General features: G+C 41.6%; 1 protein-coding gene across 1 annotated transcript in view; it reads left to right on the top strand.

The window, feature by feature from the left end:
* Window positions 1-21,094, top strand: part of LOC147010862 (vascular endothelial growth factor C-like) — a 41,284-nt gene that overhangs the window by 7,832 nt on the left and 12,358 nt on the right. The window contains exon 3 of the mRNA XM_085859376.1: window positions 2,838-3,031. Coding sequence (XP_085715502.1) covers window positions 2,838-3,031 — 194 coding nt within the window. The remainder of the gene's footprint in view (window positions 1-2,837; window positions 3,032-21,094) is intronic.

Genomic DNA, 21,094 nt, shown 5'->3' with positions numbered 1-21,094 from the left:
ACATAGAAGGTTCTTTCATCCTTCAACTCTGACTCTGCTACTGGGCTGGACAGGATCAACTCAGTTGTCCTAAAAACCTGATCGGCTGGTCTGGCACATCTCTCTGTCATTTTCACCATATTGTTGCACTCGGTCAACTTCCATCTGCTTGGAAATCAGCCACATCACTGCATTACATAAACTAGAATGGCACTCTTAAACATCATGACATCGTCAGATATGCCTCCACCCACATTATTACATCATTATAACACTAGTAACAAGTTTCATTTAAATCCTGGCCATCTTCCATCTGCTTGGAAATCAGCCACATCATTGCATTACATAAACGTCATGACATCGTCAGATATGCCTCCACCCACATTATTACATCATAATAACACTTGCAACAAGTTTCATTTAAACCCTGGTCATCTTCCATCTGCTTGGAAATCAGCCACATCACTGCATTACATAAACTAGAATGGCACTCTTAAACGTCATGACATCGTCAAATATGCCTCCACCCACATCATTATAACACTTGTAACAAGTTTCATTTAAATCCTTGAACCCAGATTTTTAAAAAATCAAATTATCCTGGCTGCCAAACCATGCGCCCGATCAGGTTGAAATTTAAAACATATACTCCGCATCATGATTAGATCATGATTGTGGAGACATCATCAATTTTTTTTTTTTCTGTTAACCAATTTATCCTGAGATGACCCTCAAAAATTTTCATGCTGATCAGATGCAGCAATCTACATATGCAATTATGACATCATAATGAATGCACCTATGACATCACACTTATTCACAAACGGAGTACTTGCTATGTGCCAAGTTTCAATATTTTCCATGGTGCGGTTTCAAAGATACAGAGGTCCAAAGTTTTTAATTTTTTTTTCCAACATAGCTGCCACATCACATGACCTATGACATCATAATAATAATTAAAATATTTCACATGAGTAGTTGCTCTGATGGTGAAAATTGTGTCAATCCGATAAGAGGTTGCAGAGAAAAAACACTCAAGTTTTGTGGGGACAAACAGACGGACCCAAATGCAATACCCTCTCCTCTGGCGAAGCTAACTCGAAAGCATCTCAAAATGCAAAACCCATCTAAACCAACTTCTCTTCTTTCTTCTCAAACTAAACTTCACAAAAGCACCAGCGAAAAAAAATGTTCTCGAAATAAATAAAAAAGTAATAAAAGTATAATAAAGAAACCAATAAGTAACAAAAAGTAAAATTTATTAATCATTGATCTCCATATTCTCAAAATAAAGATTTGTTGAAAAGTTCATGTGGTTAAAAAAAAAAAAAGGTATGGCCTGGATAGACACACTGAGGCTCAAATGGTAAATAAATAATAAAATTCGGAAGCAATTAAAAAACAGCCAGATTAATATCCCGAAAATATAATGCCAACGCGACCGTCAATGCAGGCATAATAAAAAAAAAGAGGACAAATGGTCCTGCAGCTTATCTGGCTGGTTGCTAAAAATTAGAGTGAAGGATTGATTCGGGTAAAAACAAGTGGTGAATTTAAAATACACTTTTTGGGTCGGTAGTATTGACATGATGTTCACAGTAATGCAACTCAATGATGTCTGCAAGCTTTAGTTTGAGGTGTTGCCCACTTCTGGTATGATGATGTCACTTCCTGTTGTTAAAATTAGCCCTATTTGATCATGTGCAACTTCAAGGTGTCCATAATTCATATTTTTAAAAATATTCCAACTTTCTGCATTATGATATCACTGGCAGCCATATTGTGTTTCTGATCAACTTATTTTTATCAAAAGTTCTGATAGGTAATCATATATTTCAAGTTTCCCTTTGATCGGTAAAGTGGAATTTTTAAGGTTTACCTTGGATCCAATATGGCTGGCAGCTAGACCACATGACCAATGATGTCATTGTTATTGTTTTCTGCTCCTTCCCAATTCCATATCCAGGCGATGCATGACGTCATCGCCGGGCACCAAAGGGAGTACTGTATTCAGTTTTTACTCCATTTGTTTTCTTGTTTGTTTTCTTGTTTGTTTTCTTTCTTGCTTGTCTGGGTGACATCTCAGCCTTCCTTTGAGTTTGGAAGCTGAAATTTGGGGACAAAAGTGAAGATGTGCTTTAGCCAAAACGTTATTTTTTATTTATCAATTAATTGATTAATTACTTAATTATTATCGATTAATTACTTATATATTTTATTTCACATCCTGGCAATATCTCAGGCTTTTAAAAAAAAAAAAGCTGGTCATCCATCTAAAATCGGCTAAAAAAGGCCTATTTGTAATTACTGTGTCTTTGCCCTTTGACATAATTATTAATTACTCTTCTCTTCTCATCAGGGTTAAAAAAAAAAAAATTGATGACAAAAGCTCAAATGGTAAAAAGGTTATGGCCTGAACAGACAGAAACACACACACACACACACACACACACACACACACACACACACACACACACACACACACACACACACACACACACACACACACACACACACACACACACACACACACACACACACACACACACACACACACACGGCGGTTGGCGCAATAATGATTGCATTAGAATAATATTGTTGTTACAATGCAATAATAACAACAGGATACTCCCACCACCCCCTCCCCCCCTTGGCCACTTCCATAGGGAGCGGGTGTTTCTAGTTAATTAAACTCGACGTAGTTTAGTTCGTTTTCCTTTGAGGGTTACACACACACACACACAATTGTTGGGACCTATTTGTGGGCACATTCGTTTGTGTCTATGTCTCTGTCTCTACTTTCCCATTTATTTCTCAACCTTATCCATCCTGACCCTCTATCCTCCACATGAGTGCAGCTATCGAGCTTGAGTGGAGCAACACCCTGTGTGCCCCACGTCAGGCTTGTGTACCAACAGGTCCTGATTCTCATAGCGTTGAAAGATCACTCCATTACCGCCCACCATGTGTGTCGCTGCACCGCTGCACCGGCTGCTGCAATGATCCACGGCGGAGCTGCACGAGCACCGCGGTGCAGCACGTCAGCAAGACGGTAATGGTCTCGCAGGGACGACACCTGCCCGGAATTATTCAGGGAAAGGGCAATAATGACAACTTACCATTGTGTTTCTTTGGTTGTGCTTACCTGATCCTGCTAAAAAAAAATTCAATATGAAGATGGCCTTTAGAAGGTTTGAAAATATAATTTATTTCAAACAGTCACCACTGATTGTGTAGCGTTTGGCTGCAGAAGTTTGTGTGTGTTTACCCAACGGTCTATATTTATGCCTGCAATCAAACATATTTAAATTTTGATTTGATATCCTTCCTGAAATCTTTCCTCGATTACCTGTTTCCATATCAAAATACTTATTGACAACAACGAACTTTAATATCAGTTTCTTATTTAAATGAAATTTGAACAGCGTAAATGGTAAAATTTGGTCAAATGCTTTATCTTGGGGAACACAAACTACTAGTTAGAAAACCCAAATCTTTAACTTGTAATTTGAGTCCATTTTGATAATTGTTTGAATATTGCTCTTCTCTATAATATAAAATGTCAGTGTGTGTCCATCCATCAGTCCATCAGTCTGTCCATCCGTCTCCTCCATAACTTTAAAACCATGAAACCTAGCAGCCCCCGAAACTTTCAATCCATACTCCAAGGACGTGCAAGAGCGAAAATTGGGTGTTTGGGTTAATTAAAACAACCCTTTTGAAGATAATTTATGGGGTGTTCATCACAAAAAATGAAAATAAGTCATACAGAGATGGTAGCACACCATATTCGTCAACCCTCTGTCAGCTCGCAATAGTCTTCAGCAGCCATTTTTTTTGGCCTGCTCAACAACGCTTTAGCTTGGAACAACCAACAACAATTTCTTAACGATAAAGTCTTTTTTCACTTTCCTCACTGATCATCATAGCTACAAATTGCTAGATACATTGCAATGCATATAAACACCTGGAGATGCCAGTGTTTGTGGCTTTATTTCATTTCCACACATGCCGTAACCTCTAGAATCTCTTAATCTCAGCTGAAATTCAAAATTTAAATTTCCTTATTGAATTTAGCAGTACATCCAACTGGTAAGAAAAAAAAAGTATTCATTTGTCCAATTCAGACATTGCTTGGGCATTTCCAGGTGCATGGGTTTATATGACCAATTGGGGATAACGAGTCACTTGCCAAGCCAGCCATTTCTTTTCAACCATTTTGTTGGGGTGCTTGCTTGAGTGCTGAAGCCACTTGGCACTCTATAATATTCGCACTGTCACTGAATATATCGATCAACTTTAACAATGTTCAGTTCAGGTCCCATTCACCAGCGTTTGGCCGTGTGGTGCCTCGGGCAGTGAGTCGAGCAGTGGTTCGCTCGATGAAAATGTGCAACTTTTTTTTTGCACCACCTTTCCCCTTTTTGTACGATCTTCTTTCATGATATGACCTGTTACTTCGGCATAGATAGATACATATTAAAAAAAAAATTTAACTCGTTTTTAAAAGGGACATTCCCAGAGTTAGGAAGGTATAATTATTTAGATGATTACAATGATTAAGCAATATTATCAGTCATTCGACAAAGCAATGAATCACCACAACACAGGAGGATAACCGAGAGGTACGCACGCTCGCTCTTAGCTCTCTCGCCTGGGTTCATATCTCGTCCCAGTATATAAACTATCATCCTGATGTTTCACAGGCAGAGTAATTCATCAATGGTTGTGCCATTTCATGGATGGATGGATGTTAAACTGGATGTCACACCTGCTGGAATCCTCCCCCCCCCCTCCCTGTCCCCTCTCCATCTCCTCTCTTCCCCTCGCCCCACTCCTCTCTCTCTCTCTCATTGTCCTGCTCCCCCACCCTCTGTTAAGAACTGACAGTTTAGTTTTGAATTTAAAACTGCTTCCCCATAGTGCATCATGTATGAATCAGATTCGAAGTTTGCTGACCGGAGGGGTGCAAAGGTCGCTGCATGTGTGAGCATGTATGCACTCAGGCCTCTATCAGGTAGATACTATGACATTTAAATGCTCTCACCCAGTTTTATATAGAACCAGGTGGTTAAAAATAATATCTTTCTGTTTGGGCACGTTTTATCACCCTTCCCTTCCCCTCCCATTGCACTGCCTTTCCTTCCCCTCCCCTCATGCTACCTTCCCTTCCCATCTTGCCTTCCCTTCCCCTCCCCTCACACTTACCTCTTCAGGAGGAACCCAAACAACCAAAAAGCAGAGTCATCAGGAGGAACCTGGATAGGATTCGGGTTTCAGCTGTTCCTACTCTCCCCTTAAACCCATCCAGGTGCAGTCAAGTGAGCCTTATAAAAAATAATTAAATAAAGATTAAAATAAAAAACTGAAAATAACCCAGCTCAAAAAAAAATCAAATAAACCTGGCTGCCACACCATGCGTCTGATCAAGTTTCACATGGATTGATGAAGCAGTTCAAGAGAAAAAAATTTAAGATTTTCACGAAATCCAATATGGCTGCCAGACCATGTGACCGATAAATTATTCTTGAATATCCTGGTATCCCCAAGGCTTGGGGTACATTTGTGAAGTTTCCCCTTGATCTTTCCAGCCGTTCTGGAGAAGATGTTTATAGGTTTTAAGGTAAATCAAATATGGCTGCCAAACCATGTGACCTATGACGTCGTATGTGTGAACGCTTTGTTCCTCATGGATAGGCGGTCATACGCGTATATTTTTGCCTCGATCTGTTCAGCGACTACAAAGAAGATTTTTGAAGGTTTAAAAATAATAATAATAATAATAATAATAATAATAATAATAATAATAATAATATGGCTGCTGAACCACGTGGCCGATGACATCATCAATATTTCTGTTGACCAATTTATCCGTAGATGACCTGCAAAATTTTTCAAACTGATCAGAAGTTCTATGTATGCAATTATGATTTCATAATGAAGGCACCGATGACATTAAAAAAACAAAATCACACTTATTCCCCATGAGTACTTGCAATGTGCCAAGTTTCATTTTTTTCCTTGGTGTGGTTTCGGAGATACAGAGGTCCAAAGTATTTCCTTTTTTCAACATGGCTGCCACACCACGTGACCTATGATGTCATAATTATCATGAAAACATTCTACACGAATAGTCGCTCCCATGATGAAAATTGTCCCAATCTGACAAGCAGTTGCGGAGAAGGAAGTCTCATGTTCTGTGTGGACAAACAAACAAACAAACTGACTCAAATGCAATACCCTCTTCTCTGGTGAGGGTAATAATAGTGCACCCACACACCATTCGAACAGACAGAGAGGGTTCACATCTCGGGTTGAGTTGAACCTACACACATGGACAAGGATGAGCAGTTTAGCCGTCGATATGCCGTGCCGGTTCATGTCCTTGGACAACATTGAGATTGTGCACATGTTGGTGTCCTCAAGCACTTGATGAAGTAGGCCCCACTCATCTCCTGCAGAGCCATCACAGTGAATCTCTGGGAGCTCCTGTGCAATTTCCTGGATGAGGCGCTGTAAGGGCAACTTGTGAACAAGCAGCTCGGTGGACTTGCGATCACACAGCTTCAAGTTTCCAGGCTTGTAACTATGAGGGTGTTTTCACACCACTGATGGCGAATGGGCTTTCAGCTTTCCATGATAAGAGATAGTTCAGATATGTTTCCCTTTCCAGCATTACCTTCTCATCATTAATTGCAGCTCGACCTTGCCATATCATACAGTGAGAATGTTATCATACAACATGGCCGCCAATGCTGTGTTTGATGGAAAAAGTATGCCACCTCTTTTCTCAGATTTTCTTTCTGAAAGGATATGTTCTTACACTTACACAGTATCCAACCTCTACTGAATGAGACAATTCAATAAACCTGTTCACTGACAATTCTACACTTTAACACATCTCTTGCCGCTGTCTTTTCATTTGAAGCAAACTTCATCAACATTCATTTGTGGTTCATCACCTGAATGTGACCCCTTAATCCTGCCAAACGCACCATTTATCATTGTGCAGACTGCTGTGTTCAACCATCCATCATATACGCTGTTCAAACCCCAATGGAGGTTCCAACCTTGGAGCTCTTTGGCCTCACCATCCAGTTCCATTGCAACCTGTGCCAGGCACCTGGTCTCCGAACATCAACAAGCTCATCACTCGTGCCAGGTGCACACTTGCAATCAGATGCCACTTGCACCATTTTCTTTGGTCAATTTCAGTTCTCTGATGAGAGGACAATGAAATATGCTTCTCCTATTTATGCTTGTGCCCTTCTTCAGTTATTACAGCTGAACTAATTTGAATCCAAGATTCTTTAAATCTCACGAATTTCCCATTACAAGTCTTCAGCCAAAAATCTCCTCCTTTCTCACTGATGTCACATAGCCAAGTTTTTCTACCTCTTCACTGCATCTACTGCCCCAACTCTTATCCCGATATAACCATCCCTCATCCATTCTTGTTCCACCTGCTCTTTTTCCAAACACTTTTTAGTCTATTCCCAATTTCAATTCATCCTACATTTGCTCTTTCATCCCTTTTTGTCTGACACCTGCATTCTCTAATGCCTGTTGTTCTATTCAGCCCATCACCTCAAACCTTCCAAGGCTCCCATCAGATTCTTAAATTGAAATCACATTACCACATTTATTCTGCCAGAGTTGGTCCAAAAAAATTTATCTATCTATAATTCCAGTAATCTCTGTGTGTCTGTCTGTCTGTGACCGCTGTTTCTCGACAACCACTGGTCCGATAAATTTAAACTTGCCAGGTATATTGCTGGGGACCTGATTATGTGCCTTTTCAAGGTTTGATATTAATCGGACAAGTGGTTATCAAGTTATGGCCCTTTATTTACCAAACCAATGACAGGACACGGTGCTATGACGTCAATTTTTCTTCTTTTTTGATATATTTTTATGCACGGACGGGCACGCACTAGTATCCTTAATTCTTCCATGTTCATATACAAGTACGTGCCCGTAAAAAAGAAATAAATAAATAAAAAATATTCAAACCGCGAGCAACAAACAACCACACAGGCCGTTTCTTCGCTCTGGCGTGCCCGCACGTGTGTGGCCCGGAAGTTGGCATATTATTCGCAATTTAGTTTTAATACCCAATTATTCAATTAGCGCCAAAGTATTTTACCTTTTCACAATGTCGTGGCAAGGAAAAACAAAAAGAGAAGAGAAGAGAGAGAAAAAATTTTTTTACTTCCTGGTTCGGATCACACCAGCACTCTGATGTTACCAAAATTTATGCACCGTCTAATATGAAAACGATCATAACTTGGGGCATTGTGTTTATCTATAAATGCGCATAAGAAATCGAGAAATTATCAGAATACACGAAGTCATCACTCTCCGGAAGTCCGTACGTTGTAACCTGTAATGGCGAACGCGGCTGAGCTTCCCTTCCCCATCGGCCACGCCCACGCAACAACGTGTCTTGTCATTGGTTTGGTAAATAAATGGCCATAACTTGGGAAGCACTTGTCCGATTAATATCAAATCTTGAAAAGGCACATCCTCAGGTCCCCAGCAATACACCTGGCAAGTTTCAATGAGATCGGACCAGTGGCTGTTGAGAAACAGCGGTCGCGCACATTGCTGGAATTATACATATATATATATATATATATATATATATATATATATATATATATATATATATATATATATATATATATATATTTTTTATTATCGAACCCCCTAATTGATGAGGTAACAAGGCACAGGTGAAGTCCCATAACAGCAAATGCTGCATGACCTGCTAGCAACAAGCATCATCTGCCACAAGAACACACTATCTCTGCCCTGCTGATCACCATTTCGGAGTTGAGGTTGCAGTAAGGAAAGACAAGTTAAACAAAAGGAACAACACTGACCCTAAATGTGACATGGCAATGTCATGCACATAAATATGCCAGCCATTACTCTTTACCCCAGGCATCCTGTATATGACTGAATCATACTTGCAGGAATATTGTGCCAAATATCCTACAGTGCATTCCACAGTTGTGAAGATTGTTGGGTTCCTCTTGATCTTGTCTGTTTCCAGTTAATCCCATATAGCCTTGATGGGACTCATGTCCGGCCTTTTCAGTGGCCATTCTAACACTTTGAGTACTCCAGCTGTAACCTTGTTCTCCAAATACTGTTTTACTGTATTGTGTGTTTTGGATCATTATCTTGTTGGAAAATGAACCCTCTTCCGATGAACGATTTTCACTGGGAACTGCATAGTGATGCAGTATCTGCTTGTACTTCTTCTGTGAGCATCTCATTAATTTTAACAAGTTTTCCAACACAAAAAGCTGAGATATACCCTCAGACAGTCACATAGCCTCCCACATGTTTAACAGTAGGCTGCAAGCATTGCATGCCATAACGTTTAAGGTCTTCCATGTACAAACTGGAGTCTCTTAGATCCAGAGTTCAAACTTCAATTCATCAGACCAGAGTACCTGATTCCATTGTTCAGTCACCCAATCTTGGTGTTATCTTGAATATTTCAGTATTCTCCCCTTATTCTGTGGTCTCAGCAGTGGTTTCTTTGCTGCAACTCTACCATGGAGACCTGCTGAATCAGCCTTCTCCACAGTGCGAGATGAGATGTTAATGTTCAGGCCTGCCCACATTTCATTTGTTAGCTGCCGACTTGATTTTCTTCTATTGCATAAGCTGAGCAACTTCAAGTGCTTGTGTTCCCTGGGGAGGTTCTTCTGGGTCTTCCTGGCCTTTTCTTGTCTTGTACCGAGCCAGTTTCTTTCAGTCGTTGGAAAGTGTACCTCACATCATTGAAGGACATCTTCAGCTTTTCTGCTATTTTCTTTGTAGTGTGCTCTTCTTCTCGCAGAGTTTGAATCTTCACACGCTGTTCTGTTGAAAGTTGTTTCCTTGGAACCATCCTGAACCCACTCATCGACATTCAAGCAAGGGAACAAGCTGATGAAAACTAGTTTCACATATTCACTAATTTGCAACTGTTATTGTGGTTTCTTGTAATTCACATGTAACTGGAGATGATTACTTCAATAATTTATTATTTGCTGTGCAAAAACCCACAAACTGTTTCCTGCACATTTTCTTTGTGGTAAGTGGCTATTACTCACACATGATAATGTAATACGTATCGCAAAAATAAAACTTTCAATTTCCTCATCATTAGCTCGCCTGTTCGAAGAACAGAGAGCTATAGCGCTACCCCCGGCGTCAGCGTGAAAATGTTAAAGTTTTTGGTGCAAGTTATTTAGAAGCTTGCCATTCCTTTAATATGTGTACTTGGATGCTAAATCCTTTGGGGTATATTATTGATGTAGTGAAGTTGAAATTAAAAAAAATAATTTCAAATGTTTTAAACTTAACTTTTTTGTAGCACATCAACGTTAAAGTTTTTGTGGCAAATTATTTAGAAGCTTGCCATTCATTAATATGTGTACGAGGATGCTGATATTTGGCATGGAGGTTCCTTTGGGGTATATTATTGATATTGTGAAGTTGAAATTAAAAAATAATTTCAAATGTTTTAAACTTAACTTTTTAGCTCGCCTGTTCGAAGAACAGAGAGCTATAGCGATACCCCCGGCGTGAGCGTGAAAATGTTAAAGTTTTTGGTGCAAGTTATTTCCTTTCTAATGTTTTTATCTACCACACTATTTTTTACTGATTACAATATACAAATATATATATATATATATATATATATATATATATATATATATATATATATATATATATATATATATATATATTGCTTTAAAATTATTTGGATCAGATTTCACTGCAATGCTTTATAAAAAAAAATTATTATTAGACTAGTCTTTCAAAAACGATAAATGTATAAACAGGCGAGCATTGGGTTGCTTTGGCACCAACTCTCTGGTTTATTTTATATACAGAAAGGTAACGGTGATATGAAATTGACTTTCACAGAAATTTGAATTATTATCTCCCTATATACGGAAATCACAGTGTGTGTTTGTGTATTTATCTGTCCCCCTTCATTAGGATGATTTGACGTCTTTAAAGACCAATCTTTTAAAAAGGACTGTGTTCACAACAGTCTATTTTTCAGGATTTTTTTTAAACCTCAAAAACTATTTTCCATAAAAGAGTAATTACGTCTCTTCTATTGGAATTGTCGATGGTGATTTGCAAACCGAGCCTCAAGGGCGGTGTACAGAAAGGTTTTTTTTTGTTTTAAAGCAAACAATAAATACAAGCCGCAGGGAGTTGAAATTTGCTGCAAGTGATGTGTAACATGCACAGAGTAAAAATTTACGTCCGGAGGATGTCTAATAAAGAAAATATAAGCACACCTGATGCTCGACCGAGGCTTCAGACTTTGGCATGCTCATGAGGCTGAACCGTCGAAATGATGAAGAAAATAGGGGAACAATTGTACATGTAGCATTTCAAAATAACGTTTTTTTTTCTTGCTACAAAACATCATTTCTTCCAGTCTCCTTGAATATTTCAAATAAAATAATTTCAACCCATCATTTTTGAGGGGTTTTATACTAGTCTACCTATATTGCACACTTCTAAATTCCCACAAATGTTTAATCGGGAATAGCACCACAAAAGTGAAACTCACGCAAACTTTTGTACTGTACTACAGTGGCCTGCAAAAGTGATCACCCCCTACCAATAATGCCACATTTAGATGAATTACGAATTATGTATAAACGATTTTTCCAAATGAACTTTTTTTATTCATAACTGATGAGATCAAACGAAACACTGTTATAGTTGAAGGAGGTTACATGTTCGGAATCTGTGCAAAAATATGTACAAATCAAAATTCACTGGTTGTAAAAGAATTCAGCCTCACAGGGAGGTACTTGATGGAAGCATCTTTTGCAGCAATACCTTGCTACGATTGTTTTTGGGTAGATCTCTACCAGCTTTGTACATTGAGATGGTGAAATATTTACCCATTCTTCATGTGAAAATTGCTCCAGCTCTGCCAAGTTTGATGGGGATCGTCGATGGACTCCAATCTTCAAGTCTCACCGTAAATGTTCAATTGGGTTCAAGTCAGGACTTTGACTGGGCCACTCAAGAACATTTATTTTATTCTAATTCAGCCACTCCAGGGTGGCTTTAGTTTTGCGTTTGTCCTGATTGTCCTGAAATGTGAATCTCTGACCCAGTTTCAGATTCATTGCTGACTCAAGCAGGTTTCCATCAAGGATTCTCCTGTACTTTGCACCATCCCATTGTGCCTTCTATCCTGACAAGCTTGCCAGTCCTCCCTGCTGATGAAAAGCAGTCCCATGCCATGATGCTGCCACCACCATGCTTGGATGGTGTTGGATGGATGATGTACAGTGTTGAGCTTGTGCCAGATATAACGCCTTGAATTTCGACCAAAAACTTCAATTTTTGTCTCGATTGACCACAAAACCTTTCTCCACATACCTGCAATATCATTAAGATATTTTTTTCGCAAACTCCATACGAGCTGTAAGATGATTCTTTCAGTAATGGCTTTTCCTGCCACCTGTCCATGGAGTCCAGTTTTGTGAATGAAACGGGATATTGTTGATTGATGAACACTAACCCCCATTTCTGATATAGAGCCTTGCAGATCTTTCAAAGTCATTGTTGGATTTACAGTGACATCCCGAACCAGTTTCCTGCTTGCCTGGCTGCTGAGTTTGGATAGGCGACCTGATCTGGGTAGAGTCTCAGTGATATGATGAGTCTACCAATGATTAATGATGTATTTCCCTGTACTCAAAGGGATAATGAGTGACTGAAATCTTCTTATAACCCTCTCCCGAATGGAGCTTCTCCATCCATTTATGTCTCACTTCTTTGGAAAACTTCTTGGTTAACAAATGAGTTGCACCTTAAAACTCCTTAGAGAAGTGAGGGAACTTAATTTTAAACCACTGATTACATACAGGTGAAACCTATTACATGTATTTTGTAACCTCTCAAACAAATAATTTGCTCCTGTAGTGATTTCAGGTTAATTAGACAAAGGGTTTGAATAGTTATGCAAATGAAAATCATCAGATTTTCTCTGTTAATTTAACTTATTCACATTATATCTGTATTTTTTGGCTTTATCACTTTGTAGTAGTTTGTGAAGACAATATATTAAGTTTGATTTGAAAGCATCGTGAAATAAGCTCAGGTGAAAACAAAATGTGAAAACTTTGGGGGGGGGGGTGAGTACTTTTGCAGGCCATTGCTGAAATCCACACATTTTGCATTTTCTACTCTGATGCATAAGGAAACTAAAAATTTGTGTTCAATGCAAATACATCACTGTGAAAAAGAAAATATGAATGAAATGACCAAATTTATGCATAATATACCTTGATATAAAATAATAAGAGTATGTCCACCCTTTATCTTCAACACCATTGAAATTCTTCTCAGGACATTTTCAAATAATTTTGTTTTAAACTCTTGTGGAATGAAGTTCTACACTTCTTTCAAGACCTTCCAAAGATCATGTAAGTTGCTGGGATTCTTATTTTTTCTTTTTTTAAACTTTTCCTTTATCCAAATAGTCCCATCCAGCTTCAATGATATGGAAAAATCTGGCCTTTGAAGAGGTCATTCGATGTGTTGAAGGATTCCAAATTCTTTTTTCTTTTGCAAACAAGTTTTAGTTATTCCAGCTGAGTGCTTTGGATCATTGTCTTGCTACAAGATGAAGTTTGGTGGATTGAAATTTGTGGGTACATTGGCACAGTCAACACCATCAATTTTCCTCAACCAATTGAGGATGTGCACCACCAAACTTGAATTGAACTTCCTCCTTACTAAACTGAGGCAGACATTTTCTTCCTTTCTCACTGATGTCAAATAGCCAAGTTTTTCTACCTCTTCTCTGTGTCTCTTCCCCACATTGATCTCCAAACTCTCTGCTTATGGAATCCAAGGCCTCCTCCTCTCATGGTTGACCGACTTTCTCCACTCCTCTATTCAACATGTTGCTCTTAATCAGATCCTCTCATATCCTCTCCCTGTCAAGGCTGGACTGCCCCCAACACAGTGTCTCAGGCCCAATCTGGTTCCTCATCTTCATCAATGATCTTTCTGATTCCTGGAAAATCCTTTATCTCTTTGATGATGATTTCACCCTCAGCTGCATCATCTCAAATCCTTCAGACCTGCAGGCAGCAGCCTCGTCACTCTTTGCATACCATGATCGATTCAGTAGCTGGTTCAACACTTGGAATATGCCTTTCAACCACGACAAATCACACACACTCACACTGTCCCTCCGAAACGATTGTCTGGAAAACCCTCCCATCTACTTCCTAAACCACTTGAAGACATTAAGTCACTCAAACGTTTGGCCTCAGCATCAGCCATGATCATTCTTGGGCAGACAGTATTTCCAAGATGACCTCCAAAGCCAGCCACCAACTGGGCATTCTCCATCATGCAAGGTCTTTTATTGGCCAATCTGAACTTTTGACATTGTACAAAGACTTAATTCACAACTTGGAGCCCTGCTCTCCCCTTTTGGCTGGCAACTTTGCCATACACCTTCCCCTTTTTGATGCTGTGGAAAGCAAAGCCTACCAAATCATTGGGAGCTTCCGCTACGAACCTTAGTGTCTCGGCCTGTTACTTTTGCTTCGCAGATAGGCTGGTGAACTCTGTATTCGACCGCCTCCTTTTTGGTCTTGCACCCTCTGCTCCCTCCTGGCTCTGTCCCTTCTATTTTTCTGCAGGGTGTACAATGTACATGGTCCACCTGTAACCTTTTTTTGTTAAACACCCAAAATCCAGGCTCACTGCTCACCTCCACTCATTTGTTCCTATTTTCTCTCGCCTGTGGAAGCAACTTCCCCAGTCTGTTCCATCCCATTCTTTCCTTTAGGGCTTCAAGACAGATGTTTACCACGACCTCAGGTAATCCCAAATCCATACTCATGCTCTCTTCTAACCAAATTACCCCATTCCCAAGCACTCCTTTTCCCATTTATTGTGATTTTCTCCCCCTCTCCCTCACCTCCTTTCATTTGTTAGTTTGTTCCTTTTCTGCTTCATCTGCCCCCTTCCCCTTCCCTTTCTTGCTGTGTTTCAGCTTGTGTGCAGCTTGTTTATCCCATGTCTTTCTCCAACTCCCCTTGATATCACTCACTCTCACCTCGACTCTGCTGTTGCTGTTTCCCACTGCAGTCCCCCACAGGGCTATTTTTTAAGCGGTCCAGTCGCTTCACTGCACCGCTTCCTTCAGAGAAGAGTGTGATTTTTTGGGGGGAAAATAATAAACAAAAAAAAGTAGAATCAGAGATTGCAGACCCTCGCCAGGACTTGTTTTTTGTGCTGTTTTTTGTGCTGTATTTTGTGTGGCATTTGTGTATTGGTGTTACGTAAATAATAAGAGACATGATTAGAACTGCCACTTTATAACTGCTGGCAGTGATGACCGGGTACCAAGACGTCCCGCTTTGATCGGACACCTGGCCCTGACGCATGACGTGTTTTTTTAAAACTATTATTCAATTTAATTTAGAAATTAAATTCAAATCAACGGAAGACCAAATAAATCCAGTCCTGCGTTTGAGTAATCAGAAGGAACCCGAACAAACAAAAAACAAAGATGAAGTCATTAAGAGGAACCTGGATAGGATTCACATTTCAGCTGCTACTCCTCCACTCTCAAACCCATCCAGGGACAGCCAAGTGAGCCTTATTCGAAAAATAAACAAACCATGCGTCCGATAAAGTTGAAATTTAAAACATATATTCCACATCACTACTTGATCATAATTGTGAAGTTTCATGTCAATTGATTGACGTCCAGAGAAAACATTATTTAATATTTTTCTACAATCTAATAATGGCTGCCAAACCATGTGACCGATGATATCATGTGTGTGAACCTTTTGATCTTCATGAATAGGCGGTCCTACATGCAAAGTTTTGCCTCGATCTGTACAGCAACTTCAGAGAAGATTTTCGAAGGTTAAAAAAAAAAGGCAAACAATATGGCTGCGAATCATGTGACCGATGACGTCAATTTTTTTTTCTGTAGACCATTTTATCCCTAGATGACCCTTACAAATTTTATACTGATCACATGTAACATTCTACATATGCAATTATGACATCATAATGAAGGTACCAATGACATCATCACAAATCACACATTTTTCTAACATGGCTGCCACACGATATGACCTATGATATTGTTACGAATTCTGGCCCGCCTGACGTGCGATTGGCCGCGTGCCTCTAATGGCAGCCGTGTCGCCCACCGGACGGACAATTCAGTCATGACCCTCCTGGAACTACCGCCAGGAGCCAGTCACGGGTGGGGGTTTAACCTCATCACAACCCAGTCCGCATTCTACCCGCGCAAAATAGGGTGAATCGCCGAATGTCGATATACCTAAATACCCGCGCGGGTAACCTACCGAGGGGTTGCACCACGCCGCAGGTCGGCGTAGGACATGAACCGCTTAAGCGGTTCGTTCCGTGCTACAGGGATAACCGAGCGGTGTTATCGCCGACCTCGATGGTTCAGATTATTTATCGGGTGTTTAAAACCCACTACTCATTCCACGATGCTAGATGGCACTTTCAATGTGGTGAAAGGAGGACACGACGAACGGGATACGTTGCACACAAGAACATCTATCTATAATTCCAGCAATGTGTGTGTGTGTCTGTCTGTTTTTGACCGCCATTTCTCGACGACTGCCGGTCCGATATCATTGAAACTTGCCAGGAATATTGCCGGGGACCCGCGGATGTGCCTTTTCGAGGTTTGATATCGATCGGACGAGCGGTTCCCAAGTTACGGCCATTTTATTGCTTTTTCAGTGTTGAAAAGGTGTATATATGGCAGCTGAAGGTGTCGTTCCACCTTCTCACCTTATCATGCCATTTTTTCCCAAATTATTAATAACCAGACGACCACCGGTCCGATCGGATTGAAACTTGCCAGGAATATTGCTGGGGCCCCGCCGATGTGCCTTTTCAAGGTTTGATATCAATCGGACGAGCGGTTCCCAAGTTACGGCCATGTATCTGTGAACCAATGACAGGACACGGTGCTATGACATCACGAATGACGTCACAATTAATGTTTATTTAATTAATTATTTTAATTTTTTTTGAAGGATTGACGTCACAATTCTTCGTTTGGTATGACGTCACAATCGACACTGGGTATGTGCCTTTTCAAAGTTTGATATCGTTCTTCCTCATCCATTTCAGCTGTTTCCCAAGTGTCTCCCAAGGTTTGAAAGCTGTTCTTTGCCAAAGTTTGAATTAATTAATTAATCCCAAGGTTTGATTATTATTTAATTATTAATTTATTTAATTATTTACTCCCAAGGTTTGATTATTATTCAAATTATTTATTAATCCCAAGGTTTGAATTTTCCCGAGGGAAACAGCTGTTTCCCAAGGGTTTGAAAGCTGTTTTTTTCCCCCAAGGTTGGAATTAATCATTGTGCTTGGTAGACATTTGTGAATACATTTACAGAGAGAAGGGCGAGGAGGGGAGGGAGGAAGGAGAGGGGAGGAAGGAGAGGGGAGGGGGAGAGGGGAAGAGAGGAAGGGGGGAGAGAGGAGGGGGAGAGAGGCGAGCGAGGGGGGTGAGAGGAGGTGGGTGGGAGGAGGGTGGATGGCAAGAGGAGGGAGGGAGAGAGGAGGGGGGATGGCAAGAGAAGGGAGGGAGAGAGGAGAGGGGGATGGCAAGAGAAGGGAGGGAGAGAGAAGAGGGGGGATGGCAAGAGAAGGGAGGGAGAGAGAAGGGAGAGAGGAGGGGAGGGCAAGAGAGGAGCAAGAGGAGAGGAGAGAGAAGGGCGAGAGAGGGGGTGAGAGGTGGGGCAAGATGAGGGGAGGGACAGAGGAGGGAGGGACAGAGGAGGGGAGGGACAGAGGAGGGAGGGACAGAGGAGGGGAGGGAGAGAGGAGGGGAGAGAGAGGAGGGGGAGAGAGAGAGGAGGGGGAGAGAGGGAGAGAGGGAGAGGGGCGTCACAATTCTTCTTCGTTTGATATGACGTCACAATTGATGCTGGGGACCTGATACTGAAGGCACGAAGCTGCATATACTGGCACGCACCTACGGGCCCGCACTAGTTTATTATAAAGCACATATTGCACACACAACACAAGCAAGGAATCATGCACATATTTACAAGCAAGGCAAATAAAAAGCAATACAACAGACTACGATTATTATTTACAAGCACAGTCACTTACACAGGTTTACTTATGGAGACACGGCTCCACAGCAGTCATACAAAAACAACAGGAAAACCTTCCCCATAGGCAGGGAGCGAGACGGGGTTCGTAAACCTTTATGGTCGTGAGCCTTGGATGACCGAAAAGGCCCGCGAGACCGTGATGGTTACCTGCCCCCTCGAGGTGAGACGGTGGGCAGGTCGCGACGCCTTGTTCCCACGGCAGCTAGCGTAGCCACGCCTGCTCTCGGGCCTTTGCGATGATGTGGTCGGTGAGTTCTCTCCGGCGTCCCTCGCCAGACGCGCAGATTCACACCACATAGCCGGCAGGGCTGCGCCTCCCGTCTGCGTCTCCGAGGCGTCGCCCGGACTCGCCACCGGCCCGCGCCTTCACCAACAGGTCGCCCAACGCCAAGACGAGAGAGCCTGACCTCGACCACCAAGAGAGAGCTCGAAGATGAAGCGAGAGGATGACGTCCACCAAGAGAGCGAGTATAATCCAACACGACCCCGACAGAGAGAGCGAGCCTCGCGTGCGGCCCGCCTTATCCAGCGCGGGGCTCCGCTCTTCGCTCCTCCCCGTTTTCGGGATCAATCGCATCCATCAATCGGCAGCGAGCTGCCCTGCCCCCTCCCCTTCACACCAAACGCGGGGAAAACAGGCGGGAAAAACCCCACAGGCTTCACAAGAGCTTTTGTTCTACCAATCCTTCTCGGACGGTTTCCGACGCGGAAACTGTCCGTGAAGGATGGCGTTCGTAAGCGGGCTTAGTGGCGAAGATGGTGGTGACTGTTGTGGTGGTGGTGTGAGCGTGGTTGGCGTTGTGGCGTAGTTGGTGACGATTGTTTGTGTGGAGGTTTGTTGCAATGGTGGCTCAAAGTAATGATAGATAAAGAAAAACGGCTATCTCAAAGAGTTGCACCCCTTTAAACAATGGTGGGGACCTATCTGCACATAAACTTAGCGTCATAACTGATCTAAGGACCCTTCATGGTGTATTGCGAATTTCCACAGCCGTAACAATATCATATTTATCATAACAACAAATCTACATAAATAGTTGCACTTATGTTGAAAATTTCATCTCAATCTGACAAGTGCTTGCAGAGAAAAACACAAAAGTTCTTTGCAAACAAACAGACAAACAGACAAACAAACAAATAAATGGAGCCAAACACAATAATACCCTCTCCTTCGGCGAGGGGAACTGGAGAGGTCATAGAACACGCCATCCCACACAGTGTTCAGGTATAAAATTCAATTGAAATAAAATAATGGTTTTCAAAGTTGAATAAAAAAAAATTTCTGGATGTTTCTCACCATCCATGTCGTGTCGTTTAGACCACCTTATTTAACACACTACATTCGTTCTTCATGCCTGTTGTTTGTATCCTTTATGATGTCCTGAAACACAGTAAGTTTCAATTTTGTTACGATTTTTAAATTCTGTTTGACAGACAGACAGACAGACAGACAGACAGACAGACAGACAGACAGACAGACAGACAGACAGACAGAGTAAAAAAAACAACATCTGTGTATGTGCAATCGGGACAGCTTCAGAGCCAAATTACTGTTACAAACTGCAGGTTCGTTTTCTGATTCGTGTTCAAAATAAAACAATAAATTGAAATCATAAATAGATGTTTGTGGACATCATAATATCATATTATGACAATCATAAATAGATAGAGGTGGTTGGACAGATGGAAAGACAGAAGTGAACCCTGCTTTTCACTTGACGTGCACGGGGTAACTACAGTGGTGAACGTCCGAGTGGGGAGTCCATGTGGCAGCATCTACATGGCGTACACGTGTCTCTGCGTGGTGACACCCATGTGCATGTGGGCTGCATGAGGACTGCAAGTGAAGAACCACGAGGCACCGGAAAGGGGGCGGCAATTTTCCCCAGAGGACGTCCAATGAGTGTGCGATGGGCGAACTGGAACGTCCCCCGAGGAGGGACTATAAAAGGGTGGGATGAGTGCAAATCGTTCTCCTGGCTTCGGCTCTTTCTCTTCACTCCCCCTCCCCTCCCCCAACAACCTGGGCCCCACCCTTCTGCACTTTGCCAGCAAGTTCCTTCCCCCACTGTTTGGGGTGTGCTGTGGTGTTGAGGCCAGGTGGTTGCAGCATGGATAACCACGCCCACCCATCAAGCGGTGTGCTGGCTATTTGGTGTCTAGACCAAGCCAGGTGTGAGCAGTTGCTCTTTCACAAGGTTCTGCTGTCTCTTCTCTTTATCTGTTCTGTGACCTTGTAAGAGAGTGTCCGGCCTAATAAGTTTGTCATTGGAACCATTTCCACGAGGGTTATTTTTATTCATTTTTAACTGTTGGACCTTAACGCTGCTTTTTCTTTTCTCATGGAAATCGCCCCAAACAAAGCAAAAGGCCACTCTAGGTAAGGGTCTAATATAATATTAAGGGTATACGTCTGGTGTTGGCTTAACAGTGAGGTGGTTGCCTTATCATCTTCGGGTCCTGAGTTTAAGCCCCTATTTTCCTCTTAAATAACACCAGGTGGGTTGACTCAGCCTGTCATTCTTCCGATGTCAGCTAAATGAGTACCAGCTTACTGTAAACAGGAGGAACTGGATCAGTGGCACAGCCCCGCTCCCAGCAATGATGCAATCAGCAGCCACATACGAAATTATGATGATGAAGGGCCACTCCAGGTAAGGGGCTAATGCTCGCGACCGTGTTCACTTCCCTCTTCCTTCACCCCGTTTATGTTTATTAAATTATTGCTTGTAAATGAGAATCTCTGTCATGGACATTGTGGAAACTCGAGACTCAACAGCCTGTAATTCAATTGGTGATAAACCTGTAAGTGGATAAATTGGGAATCAGCGCGAAGGTGCCATTACTTACCGAAGAAGATGCCCATTATGGGTGAGAGACTTGATTGGCTTTATGATATTAGAGACTTGATTAGG

This window comes from Eptatretus burgeri, chromosome 16, assembly GCF_056783735.1.
Source record: "Eptatretus burgeri isolate ZD-2024b chromosome 16, Ebu_testis_v1, whole genome shotgun sequence".
In the NCBI taxonomy this organism is placed as follows: domain Eukaryota; kingdom Metazoa; phylum Chordata; class Myxini; order Myxiniformes; family Myxinidae; genus Eptatretus; species Eptatretus burgeri.
Note: the sequence above shows the minus strand (reverse complement) of the source record. Positions and strands in the feature narration are given on the sequence as shown.